The 13,921-nt window shown below is 31.3% G+C and overlaps 1 protein-coding gene across 1 annotated transcript; it reads right to left on the bottom strand.

The window, feature by feature from the left end:
- Positions 1 to 699: 699 nt before the first annotated feature.
- LOC105250620 (collagen alpha-1(I) chain) lies at positions 700 to 12,168 on the bottom strand. The gene is made up of 28 exons (XM_025409329.1): positions 11,873 to 12,168; positions 10,790 to 10,846; positions 10,591 to 10,689; positions 10,148 to 10,188; positions 9,999 to 10,061; positions 9,798 to 9,911; positions 9,422 to 9,566; positions 9,083 to 9,207; positions 8,789 to 8,995; positions 8,438 to 8,536; positions 8,142 to 8,250; positions 7,819 to 8,006; positions 7,520 to 7,736; positions 6,969 to 7,057; positions 6,712 to 6,873; positions 6,328 to 6,489; positions 6,035 to 6,232; positions 5,595 to 5,739; positions 5,210 to 5,470; positions 4,840 to 4,973; positions 4,420 to 4,689; positions 4,037 to 4,252; positions 3,840 to 3,929; positions 3,180 to 3,561; positions 2,701 to 2,916; positions 1,983 to 2,155; positions 1,650 to 1,871; positions 700 to 1,310 (listed from the first exon to the last, which is right to left on the bottom strand). Exons 1-28 carry the CDS (start codon positions 12,063 to 12,065, stop codon positions 1,164 to 1,166), a joined length of 4,524 nt encoding a protein of 1,507 aa, XP_025265114.1. The 5' UTR covers positions 12,066 to 12,168; the 3' UTR covers positions 700 to 1,163.
- Positions 12,169 to 13,921: the final 1,753 nt, after the last annotated feature.

Genomic DNA, 13,921 nt, shown 5'->3' with positions numbered 1-13,921 from the left:
AATACAGCACTGGTCGGCATGTTTGACATCGATGACCGAGGAAAGCATTCCATTACGCACGCGCCAACAGTAGCTACGAACGCATCAAGATCAACGATCAAAAGAAATTTCGATGAGCAATGCAATTCATATGTATAAAAATAGGTATATAAATAGTTGCACTTATAGATAAAATTAATCCTTTTTTTTACCTAGTTTGATTTCTAATTCTTATTTCTTCTTCTTTTATATTGTCTGTATTAAAGTCTGAAACAAGATTTAATAAAGAAGATAATTATTTCTATTATGTTTATGTTTTAAAAAATGATAAAAAACAAATTAAAAAAAAAAGAAAAAGAATCCTATTATTGCAGATGCATAGCTAAGGAGAATGCTTTTGCAATCATGAAATTCTTTTCCTTTTCTATGCATGAATTGCGTTACGCACGTCTTATTAATGAATTAAGAAGAAAAATAAATACGAAATATTACAAATTTTTTTCGAAATAATTACACGTTTCAAAACATTTCGATATTACGCAAAATATATACTGAATCAATAATTTTGATTATGCACGTACAATTTTATTTTTTTTAAATAGCCACCGAATATATATAGGTCGACAATAATAAAATATATATGTGTGACGCGTAAATAAAACTTATCTATCATTACATATACAATAATATCTTGGCATATAGTAATGCGCATATAGTATTAAATCCGTAATGCGTAATTTTTTCATACCTGGATAGATTCAGATATTTGATGTTTGTCATGGATAATATAAGTACTTCGATAACGTTTTTGTTTGAGTAATATTGATCTTTAGATATCACAATTTTTTTTTTCAATTAATCGCACTTAGAATATAAGAGGTGTAATATAGTTCACTTATAATAGACATAATTCTGTTAAGTATTTTTAGATTATTTCCATTATTCGAGAACTTGTGTAAGAAAACGATATACACAATATAAGCCATCACTAAACAGATTAAGTTAAATATAATGTTTAATTGCTAATTTTATTGTAAAGAATCTAATTTTAATGTATAGTCATCTCATTTCCTTAAGGTATATTGGAACACATCATTTCCTTATACAATGGAAAATGACGAATAGTTCAATAAGTAGGCAGAAAAATAACAGTCGTAATATTATATCATATCTTGTACTTTATATTATTGATAACAAGCCGCACCGATCTCAACGGAGAAGCTTTGTTCAGGTTTCCCGATATCTCGTAAAGCCACGTCTAAGATAGGGAGTCTTATAGGCTTGTCCGTCTCATATGAAATCACAGTTTTACCCCAATGGTTTTGATAAAGCTATGAATTGATGAATATTCAAATAAATTATATAATATAATACAATACAAAATTGATCTTATAAAAATATGAGAAAACGTCTAATATTCTATTTATACATTTAATACATTTGAATTAAAACAGATGTCTCTTTCTATGTTTAAATTTTAATCATATGAATATATTCTTTTATATTATATAAATATTTATATAAAAATAAAAAATTAAATAAAATCGTGAAATTTAAAAATGTTAGTTGATCGAAAATTGTCTATAAAATTCTCTATATCTCATTAAAAATAAAAATAGACTATAGACCTGAATGGAAGTAAAAGTATTGCACAAAGAAATTTAACTTACCCTGCATTCATCTGTTATCATCTCATATGTAAGACGCTGATTGCCACGTGGTGTCAATTCAACATCGTTCCAAGCTAAAAGCTTTAAACCCCTTCTGTATGTTTTTCGCTCGTAATCAAAGTAAGCGACGCTGTTTTTACAATGATACGTAATATTCTGTTGCGCATGTTTCGAGAGCAATTGCAAGAAATTGATTTGATTGTTATCCGCTTTGTATGTAATCTACAAATTTACGCACATTTTATAAACATTTATTTTTCAGAAATGCGTTCTTTCTTATGTTCATCATGATAACGCAACGGGAATCAGCAAATATGTAGAATATAAAACAACCTTCATGCCGTCGTCTATCTCACTCAACCAGGTCTCCTGTTGATCAGTGATGTGAGTGATTTCTGGTGAATGGACGGGACTCGGTAAAATGCAAGTTGCATGTTTCTCAGCATCACAGTATACTAAAATTGCATCTCGGACATCTCCTTCGTTTGGATCGATCCAATATTTGCCTATTAATATACATTATTTATATATATATATATATATATATATATATATAAATTTATATTAATTAAATATTTATATCTATATATTTATATGTAATAATCTTATACACACATACAGGGCTGCGTTCAGAAATATCACTTGAGTATCATTTTATCCTTGTTTAACATTCAGTGAACAACAAAGATAAAATGATACTCGGGAGCACTCGGGTGATGTTTTTGAACACAGCCCAGGAGGATATGAGATAATATTTAAACGATTTAATTTAATTTATAAGTATATCATTATTTGAATACTTTTCTGAGTCACTTATACAAGTGTTCATTTATACAGATTGTAATAATATCTTTATCGCTCTTTATATTATCTTTGGATTAAAGATTCTTTAATTTGGTTTTTTTTTCAGGAGAAATATTGCCACTATTTTTATATATTTGATATATGCATCTGTCATTAGAAAAATGAAATTTAAGGAAGAATTGAAAATTGACTAAAAGTGCAGTAATTATTGTGCAAGTTATATCTTTATAGTGACCTCAAGACTCACCAGATAATTTCTCCGGATAGGCAACGAATAGATCTCGACAGGTTTTGGCCGGCGAATTTTTTTCACCATCTGGCTTCATCAATTTGTGGAATGATGACTTTAGATTTTCATATGCTTTTATAAGCAATTCTCTTCGTTCTTTTTCAGTAATATCTTTACTAAATATTCTCGATGGTTCATCACCGAGTGGATCTGGTCCTTCAGTTTGACCTTGTCCTATATCATAAATACAATTGTGTAAGTTTTTTAACGCTAATATCATTTATAACAGCTAAAAAGATTTAAATAAAATATAAAAGCTCAAATAAGAGTTTCAAGAAAGTCTAAGCAATATTTAAAAATTTTTTTTAAATCTTAGATATATTTATGTAAAATCTAAAGATCAGTTATAATAAATTATATATAATTTATTATATTTGTGCAAACATATATTTTATATTAATATATATCTTATGATTTTTCAGTCAACTAAATCATACCTATAAATGCTGCTAGAGCTGCGGTATCGTAACCAAAACCAATTTCTCCAGGAGGACCGGGCGGTCCGGGAGGTCCTGGAAGACCTGGAGAGCCATGACGACCTTCTTCTCCAGGTGGACCCCTTGGTCCAGGATTTCCCGCAGGCCCAATAAGTCCTGGGTTACCTTCTCGTCCAGGACTACCTCTAATACCTGGCTCCCCGTCTTTGCCGGAGAGTCCTGATAGACCAGGCATACCTTTCTCACCTGGTAAACCAGGAGATCCGGGCAATCCTTGCAAACCGTTGAATCCGCGATGTCCTTTCGCTCCTTTCGGTCCCTCTTCTCCGCGATCGCCCTTTGTACCCTCGAGACCTATCGGACCGGGTTTTCCTCGGGGACCCTAAAAATGTATATTATAATACACGCATGTACAATTTATTTATTTAATTTGATATAAAATTAGATAAAATTAGATATACATTAGATATACATTATACATTATACATTTGAAACATTTTTTATGTTTCTATTTAAGATTCACAGGTTTAATATAGTAATTTAATATAATAATTATAAATTAAATCGAATTTAATTTCTTCAATTTTTATATTAATTTAAATATTGTTATTTAATTTAAATTTAATTTATTATTTAATTAATGGATTTTAATTATACTACCTGTGGACCTTCTACTCCTTGCGGTCCCGCTTCGCCTTTCGGGCCACGTTCTCCAGCTAATCCAGTAGGTCCTGTAGGTCCAAGTGGTCCCTATTAAAAGAAAAGCAAATAAATTTTTATTGATACATTTTATATTGATATATTTTTATTTTATTATTATGTAGTATATTCATTTGAAAAATAGAAATTATAATCACTGGTAGTCCGGGTGGGCCAGATGGACCTGCTGCACCAGGTATTCCGGGTGGTCCCTTATCACCAGGTCGACCACCTATTCCTGGTGGTCCTGGTTTTCCAATTGGTCCTTCTGGTCCTATCTCTCCTACATGACCAGGCGAGCCAGGAGGGCCTACTAATCCAGGAGATCCAGGTGGACCTTCTGTACCTGGTTTTCCGGGTTGTCCTGTTTCACCCTGCAATAGTAACAAATTATTTCATCAAATTATTTGTAAGCAGAAAAAATAATAGTAATTATAATGATTATAAATAAAAAATGCATTAAAAATTTATATTTTTTAAAAATACAAGAAATAAAACTAAATAAAACTAATATTGTTGAAATATATCTTTATATATTTACGGGAGCTCCATGTAATCCTCTATTTCCTATAGAACCGGGAGAGCCGGGTAGGCCTGGTAAGCCTCTCTCACCGGATAAACCTTGAGGTCCCTGAAGACCGTCCAGTCCTTGAGGACCTGGAGATCCACTTTCACCTTTATTTCCATCCATTCCGGGTAGACCAGGATTGCCAATCGGACCTGGATTTCCAGGACGTCCAAGATCGCCCGCGTCACCCTTGGCACCAGGCAATCCTGGAGCACCAGGTGATCCTATATTCCCTGGTGAACCCTGTATATATATTTTTTTTTCAATTATACATATATATTATATACTCTATATATAAAATATAAATCTCTAATATTCTATTATTTATTACATATTATACGATGCATATTATTCGCATTTGTTCGTTAAAATTTGTAGAAATTAATAAATTACCGCTGGACCAACATGTCCCGGAATACCAGGTGGTCCCATCAAGCCAGGTTCACCTCGCGCACCCGATTCACCTCTAATTCCTTTAGCACCGGTAAGTCCAATAAGTCCAGGTGATCCAGCTTCGCCAGGACTGCCTATTAACAAATATAATTCATATACTTGCTTGTAAAAACAAAAATTCTAACCTACACATTATAAAATATATAATATAAAAACATATATAACATATATAATAAATAATATATTAATATACATATATTAATATATTATTGTAAGCATACAATAATTTCACGAATAACCATGTCTTATTAATTATAAAGTAACGTTAACTTATTAATTATAAAGTAATTTAGAACTATTTGTTCATTACCAGATAGCCCCGGATTTCCTTGCTCTCCCTTTAAACCCGGATATCCACGATCACCCTTTAAACCAGGAAGTCCAATTAATCCTTGTTGGCCTGGGAAACCCGGTAAGCCTTGCAATCCTTGAGGACCTGTATCCCCTGGCTTGCCAGCTGCTCCTGGCTCGCCAATAAAACCAGGTGGACCCGGATCACCTCGTTCCGCTGGTTCTCCAGGAGGTCCGGGAGGTCCAATTTCTCCTTGTAAACCGCGTTCTCCAATATGTCCTACAATATAAATAAAAAAAATCAATAATTTTTTAATAAATTGTTATATTACATTAACATTAATATTTTACAAATTAATTTAAGTATTACAAATTTTACATATAAATAAAATATAGGATGTTACCTGGTGGACCTTCAGGACCCACAGGTCCGAGCGCTCCTCTTTCTCCTTTTTGTCCAGGTTCTCCGGGTAATCCTCTCGCACCAGGAAGTCCTAACAATCCCGGTGCACCGGTACTTCCTCTTTCTCCTTTAAGTCCTGGTAAGCCCTAAACAAAATAAATAATGTGAATATATATAAATGTCACAACGCGTTCATATTATATATAACGATATATAAAATTTACTCTGGATCTATCATATGCTATCATACAAGACATTTAGAGAAAATCAGGTCGATAATTTGTAAATTTATTTTAAATATAAAATTTTGCAGTTAAATTAAAAAGTTTATTTCTAAATATAATTTTTAATCTCTCCATATTGAAAGATAAAAAATAGAAATGACGGAACTATTCTAACTTTGAACGATTTAAATATACAAGATATAAGATAATAACCTACAGTTAAACCATCAGCGCCTTGAGTTCCAGTTTCTCCTTTCGGACCCATAGGTCCTGGAAATCCCATGAATCCTCTTTCTCCCGGAATTCCTCGCTCGCCTCTGTTGCCGATTGGTCCTGGTGAACCAGGAGGTCCTTGTATCCCTGCTTCTCCATCCTTACCTGGAACACCTGGATTACCGGTGGCACCTGGGACACCCTGTGTATAAGTATAAATTTCATTAATAAGTTAAATCTTGCATTTCGCTTATATTTTGCATCATGAGAATGTAAATACATTTCTATGCTGCGTACTTGAAAACCTCTGGGTCCAACTGACCCTGGAGAACCACGCGCACCGTCGTTTCCTGCTGGACCTGGTGGACCTTGTATTCCCGGAGGTCCTTCTTTACCAGTATCTCCTCTTGGACCGGGCGATCCCGGGTTACCAGGCTCACCATCTTTTCCAGGTTCTCCCTAACGTAATATAAAAGATTAAAAAACTAATTGAATAAAATTAGATTACATGTAGATATTAGCTTCTGTAATTTAATCCTTTTATTTAATGCAATACTTGTGCACTATATAAATATATGTATCGCAAGCGAAAATATATATTTTGCATTTATTTGAAAATATATTTTTCGTAAAAAATTTCGTGCACATGTTAATTTACGAAAAAGCAATAATATTAATTACGGGATAGCCTCTCTCTCCTGGCGCCCCTAATGGTCCTGGCAGACCTTGTGATCCAGGTGGACCTTGTTCTCCGGATTTACCATCTGCACCTTGAATTCCACGTTCGCCAGGATTGCCTGGTTTTCCAGAAGCTCCTGGTCTACCCATCAAACCGCGCAAACCCTAGAATTTTTAATCATTTATTTTAAACATTTATATATTATACTTACTTTTATATTTACTTTTCACAAATATAATGTTAAAATATTTCTACAAACTTGTAATCCTGGTGGCCCAGGTCGCCCAAGATCTCCAACGGCTCCTTTCGGCCCAATAGCTCCTACTGGACCACGATCACCAATTTGCCCTGAAAATTATTTATAATCATGATTACTTAAAAATATTATATTTATTGTATTGCATTTGTTATGTATGTGTAAAAAAAGAAAAAAATGTGAGAATAAATCAATACAGAATTTTTGGAAAGACTGTAATAAAACAAAAAAGTTTTATCATTGAAACTAAAATTATAAATTTATATTTAATTCCTTATTCACGTAAAATTAGAACTATATATGATATACATAAATTGAAATTTTACTTATGATTTTGTAAATTTAATCGGATTTCTATTTTTCTCGTATTATTTTCAAGAAATTAATATTTTTCTAATTATAATATTCTTTTCTAAGTATAATATGTAACAAAATATAATTATATTTTCAGTTTATATTAATTAATTAAAAATCTTTATAACGATAATGTTTATATGCAGATGTTTTCATGTATTTAATGATATTTTCTAATTTCTAATCAACATAAGAGATACCTTGAGGTCCGACAGGACCATCTGGACCAGGAAGTCCACGCATTCCAGGCGCACCGCGTTCTCCAGGAGGTCCTGTGGCGCCAATCGGTCCACGCATTCCTCTTTTGCCTCTCTTGCCTTCATTCCCAGGAGCTCCCGGAAGTCCACGTGGACCAGGCATTCCTGTATCACCTTTCACGCCGGAGTCACCTTTAAAACCTCTTTCCCCAGGAAGACCCTGTAGAAATATAATCAAGATTTTATATATTGTTTAAGACATAACTGATATAATTTATAAACAGCATACTAATGATACCTACAGATGCTCCTTTGGCTCCAGGAATACCAGGGTTGCCTGATTCTCCGAGTTGACCTCGAGGACCCGGAAATCCAGGTAAACCAACAGGTCCTATCGCTCCCGTAGCTCCTTTCTCGCCAGGACTCCCATCTTTGCCTTGAGCACCCTGCGGACCTGTTTCGCCAGGCTGTCCTGGGCGGCCACTTTCGCCTTTGTTGGAAATATTAACAGATCAGCAAAATAAATATCGCTTTCTTTTAGAATAATGGATATATTCAGAATATAAATATATTTATGGAAAAGGATGCATCTGTCTTTATTTGGATGATAATAAAAATATCTTACCTCGCGGGCCTTGTAAACCTTGACTTCCTTTCGGTCCTTGTGATCCTTGATCACCTTTAGATCCAGGAATACCTGGAAATCCTGGTGGGCCAGGTTTACCCACAGCACCCTACATGTAAACGATATTAATATTGTATTTTAATAAAATATTATTTAATAAAGTATTATACAAATTGTATATTTTATTTATAATAATAAAATAAAGCAAAAAATATTATAAACTTTTGTTTTAAGTGTATCTTATGATAAGTCTCTTCAAGATATAAATTCGTGTATGAATTCAATAACTAGCTTACGGGTTGCCCGGGTGGTCCAATAATTCCATCAGGACCTCTCAAACCAGGAGGGCCAGATGAACCTTCTCTACCTCTCTCACCACGTGGTCCTGCTGGGCCCTATATTAATAGTAATAATCAACAATAACATTTATGCAAAATAATATGTTCTCTCTTTCTATCCTCTCTCCTATATTTTCTCTCTTCAATATTATGTATAACTATACTAAATATAAATGTATATTAAATATTTAGTACACGTATATTAAATAAGTTTTAAACATGGAAAACTTATTTCAAGATTATGAAAAATTCCTTTTTGTTTTAAATTTGTTCTTTCTCTTGTACATTCCGAGAACATTATTTACATACCATTGGACCTATCGGGCCCATTGGTCCTGGTGCGCCTGTAGATCCTTTTTCACCAGAAACTCCTTGCTCACCTTTTGCTCCGTCTAAACCCGGAAAACCACGATGACCTTTTATTCCTGGAAGCCCTGGCATTCCGGGAAGACCACGCAGTCCAGCGGGACCAGGTGATCCTGGTGAACCGATTTCACCATCTTCTCCATTGATACCCTATTGTTAAATATTTTACATTTTTAGTATTTTTTATAAAAAATTAAAAATTTTTGTAAAAAATAAATTTTTATTATAATTTCTTACATCTTTTCCGGGTAATCCTGGTAAACCTCGAGAACCTGGCGCACCAGGAGAACCTGGAGATCCCGGCTCACCAGCTTCACCGCGTGTACCTTGGAAACCTTGAGGACCTGGAGCACCAGGTGGACCTATAAATATATAACAGAGAAAACATATAATAAAATATATATCAGAGAAAACACATTATGTTAATAAAATATAACAGAAAAAACATATAAATAAAAAATATAAGTAAAAACATATGTTTAGATAAAGCATCAAAATTTATGTAATTTATGTGATTCAATAATCATTTATTAAACAATTTATTTAAATAAAACAATTGAAATAATTAAAACTTACCTGGATGACCTCGCGGGCCTATTGGACCTACTTGTGCTTGAATATAAGGATATGCTTCTGGTCCATACAATGGAGCAGCTGCACCTGTTGGGCCTTTATCTTGATTCGCTTGAGACAAAGCCAATTGTTGATAATATAGAGATACCTATTATATTAATATACGAAAAATAATATACGAAATATAAATTATAATAAAATATATATAAAATATATAAATTATAAAATATATATAAAATATATAAAATATATATATAAAATATATAAATTATAAAATATATCGAATAAATAATTAATAACTCACGTTAATTCTCTTACGATATTAAAAAAAGGAATTTAAATTAAAAAACGATTTTAAATTATAAAAATAATTTCTTACATCAGGTACATTTCCTGGAGGACCAGGTGGTCCTGGAATTCCAGGACTTCCAGGTTGTCCAGGATATCCTACATCACCCGGACGACCAGCATCTCCAGGTCGACCAGGTTCACCCTTATTTTTTTGTAAATGTTTCTCTGTGTTAATCTTTGTGAATACTTTCTGAAGAATCGTTTGTTAATCAATTTTACAATCACTTACTCGTGGACCAGCCACAGAATTGTATAAATTACTTTCACCCGGTAAAATTTCCGTGGACGAAACCTATAAATGAAAAAAAAAACTATTTCTTACTATTCTTGCAAAACTCAATTTGAATTTTCAATTATTAATTATTTTACTATACTTACTAAATGATTCTGCTCAGATGTGACATTAGTCTGTTCTAAATCTAAAATATCAAACAGATCTCAGAAAATATGGGATTAAAAATATTTGATTTTAATTATTTTATCTATTTACTTCTTTACTTTAATATTTTCTTTATTTTTATCCCAAACGTTATTTTTTAATTAAAGTTCTATCTCCATAAAATAAAGTGTAACATAACTAATTCACGATATAATTTTACAATACACGCAAAAATATACAAATATATAAAAATATTACAATATGTATTTAAAAGATTTGTAATTTAAAGATTAAAAGAAATAAGTACTGAAAAGAAATAGAGATTTAATTAATAAATTTTCATCCTTTAATATTAAAAATAACGTTAAGTTTTTATTTATTACATTATATATGTATTTTTGTTTTCCTAACGCAATAATAATAAGAATAAATAATTTGTCACCACGATCATAAAATAAAGTTGTCGTTGGAGCTGGCAAATCTGTAGGTTTTTCTGGTCTGTATGAGGATGCTGTACTTTCTATCGGTGATTCGGACCATCCTACATTCAATATTTACATATGCCATCAAAATTTTTTTAAATTTTCATAATAATTTTTCTTATATTAAAATAATATATATAAGACGAATCGCACGCTTACCCGAAATTCGTATGCTAGATGATGGTACTACAAGAGGTGACAATGTTGTTGTGGTCTCTGAATAATTAAATAATATTGTTATTATTATTTTTATTATTACTTTATAGAAAAAAATATAAAATTGCTAATATTAATGATGACTTATTATTGTAGCAATCATCGTGCGAAAATTATTTGCAAGTACGGAACTTATTAGCGGAACATATTTAGCGTCTTTATTATCCGCAAGGAAGCTAAGCCAGATACTTAGCTGTAAGTTAAATTGAAATAAATGATATTAATTGCATCGCTCTGATTAAAACACGAGTGATTAATTGTTTTATACGGCTTAATGAAATTGATCTTTGGCACAAGACTTCCGTCGCGTTTCAAAACTATTCTGTCTTCCCTGTTTACATCGCTAAAAATGCTTCCTATATAATTGATAAATAAAATTATATTTAATTTTTATTACATACAATTTATAAGGAAAATTATATTACTACTATGCAATAATTAAGTGAAATAATGACTTTACATATTTATCATATTAGATAACGAGAAAAGAAATCTACATCACTCTTATAAGATCTACAAGGATTAGATTTCATAGTCTTATGATTTTCAATCTCTTAATAAGAGGCTATATAACATAAAAAATACATAGAGAAATTGATAAATAATGTCAGAAAATTATTTTATTACATCAATTATATTTTTATCTTATAATATAATGTGAACTAATTACAATGTAAATTAATATTACATGTTGAATAATATTATTCAAGTAATATAAACTATTTGGAAAAGAAAGTTAAAACATTTCTTTAGTTTTTTTTGCTAATTTCAATTATAAAATAAATTAAAATATTCCTCTAACATTATATATTATATGAATATTATACAATTTAATATCTCTCATTATACTATCAATTATTATATTCTTTATAGTAATCATGATCATAAAAAAATACTTAGGTATATTAACCATACATACATGTGTGCAATAATAGTACAGAAATTAGTTAAATAAAATAAGACGAAAAATGTCAACTCCCTTTCTTTCCCTTTTAATTGTCGTGAGATCTAATTTTCCATACTCACCGTTTTTTTCTTCATAGTCATAGTTTTCGTAATAATCGTAATTGTAATCGCTATCAGGTTGTTGCGCTTGCGGTTTTTCTGACCTGGACCGTTGCTTTCTTGGTCGATTTTTCACAGCGTTTACTTGATTTGATAGCAGCAGCAGCTGGACCACGAGGAACCCCGTGACCAGCTTTAGGATCTGCTGCCTCATCGAGGTGCGTCTTTCTATCCAGCAGGGATGGAATAGTTAACTCTACTGGAGAACGAAGAAAATGCAGATCCTAATCTCCCGATTCGCTTCTATCGAGAGGCTGAGGACAACTAGACTCGTGGTAACCGACGTATCATTTATTTAGCAGATGCTCTGCATGATGTAAGGGAGGTCATCATTCTCTATTCTACTAGACGCCGTTGCTTTATTCCGCAACCCCCTCATTCCCTTTTCCTGAGTCTATATACTTATGTTTCCTTCCTTCTTCATGCATATTAATGAATGATACTTCTTATTTTATATAAAAAAAGAGAAGAAAAGCAAGGGAAATTTAATCGTCTGATAGAAAATATGATAAAGGAGAGAGAGAGAAAGATTTTAAGAAATAAAACCCTTATTATACAAAGGAATATATATCTTTTGTTTTTATTATATTGTTAAATAATTTGATAATCCTTTTAAAACATTCCTTCCTCTTAAAAAATATTTAATTTTACAGGAATAAATTTTATTTTTTAAATTTATTCATTCTTTATTAATTTTATTAATTTAATCTCAACAAAAGAGATATTGTAAAAAATTTAGTGAGAAATACAAATCAATATCTATATGTAACTTCAAACGTTTTTCGATGTTTTTAATATAAAGATAAAACGCGAGTATATAATAAACTATTATTAATTAAAACTCAAGATTAATTTAAAATTATTTTAAGATTAAAAAATGTTTTCCAACATTTATCTTGGAAATTATCATTAAATAATGTCATAGCAAGCAATTTATGGAATTCTATGAAAAACTTTATATTAATATTGTCAATATAGACTTATTATTCCGCGTATTGTTAAAGGCGCTACAATAAAGATCATTACCTTAAGGGTTGCACGCGATATGCATCACGGTGTCATCATCTTTAGAGTCACGTTTTTAATTAAATTTAAATTTTCTGCGTAGTGTCAGATCGAAACATCTTGATGCTTAATCTCTCACGCAACATAATTTATATCTAACACAGAAAATTATACAAACAATTTATTCGCTATTTATTTTTGCAGTAAATATTCTCTTATAAGTGTTAAATTTCTAATGTGTTATTCTTAATTTGTCGTCAATGAATAATTAATGATTCTAAATGGATGACTAATTGCCGATTAATTGCTGCAATCATTTTACAATTGAATAGTATAATTACTAAATATTATAAAAGCTGTGAAAAAAATTTTAAATTTGTAAAAATTAACTTGAAAATTATCTCCGGAAATAAAAGGTTTTTTTTATCTATGAGCAAAATATATTAAAATATATTTAATTCCTTATTGAGATTTTTTCTCATATATTAAATCAGAGATATATATGTATTAAAACTTATAATCTTGTAGAACTTTTAATACAAAGTGATTTTAGGCTATTTTGCTTCGACTGTCTCATACGCATCCTTGCATCAAATACGCATCCATTAAGATTCTAGTTGTAACGACCTACTTCGCAATAAATGTTTCGTTTCGTGTTTATCACTGAGCGTCAGAAGTACTCGATACCAAGATGCGACCGTTTCCTTAATAAGTTTATTAGACGACAATCATCATTTTGGCCGCATTCTCTGAGCGTGTCTTACTTTACAAGGCGTTAACCGTAATAAACTGCATTGACCCGCACCGCCTCTTTGCTAGCAGCTGTAAATCAGAATTGCTACTATGTTTAATATAAGCAACCAGGACAATGCAATCGGCACACTTTCGATGTAGAATTCGCATTGACATCCAATTGGAAATTTTACACACATAACGAAGCTGTATAACTCAATTCTATATTTTTTTTTACAGTAAAAGATCTGAATTTTTCTTTTCTTCTATATT

The sequence above is a fragment of the Camponotus floridanus genome, unplaced genomic scaffold (assembly GCF_003227725.1).
Source record: "Camponotus floridanus strain SB8 unplaced genomic scaffold, Cflo_v7.5 scaffold26, whole genome shotgun sequence".
Lineage (NCBI taxonomy): Eukaryota > Metazoa > Arthropoda > Insecta > Hymenoptera > Formicidae > Camponotus > Camponotus floridanus.
Note: the sequence above shows the minus strand (reverse complement) of the source record. Positions and strands in the feature narration are given on the sequence as shown.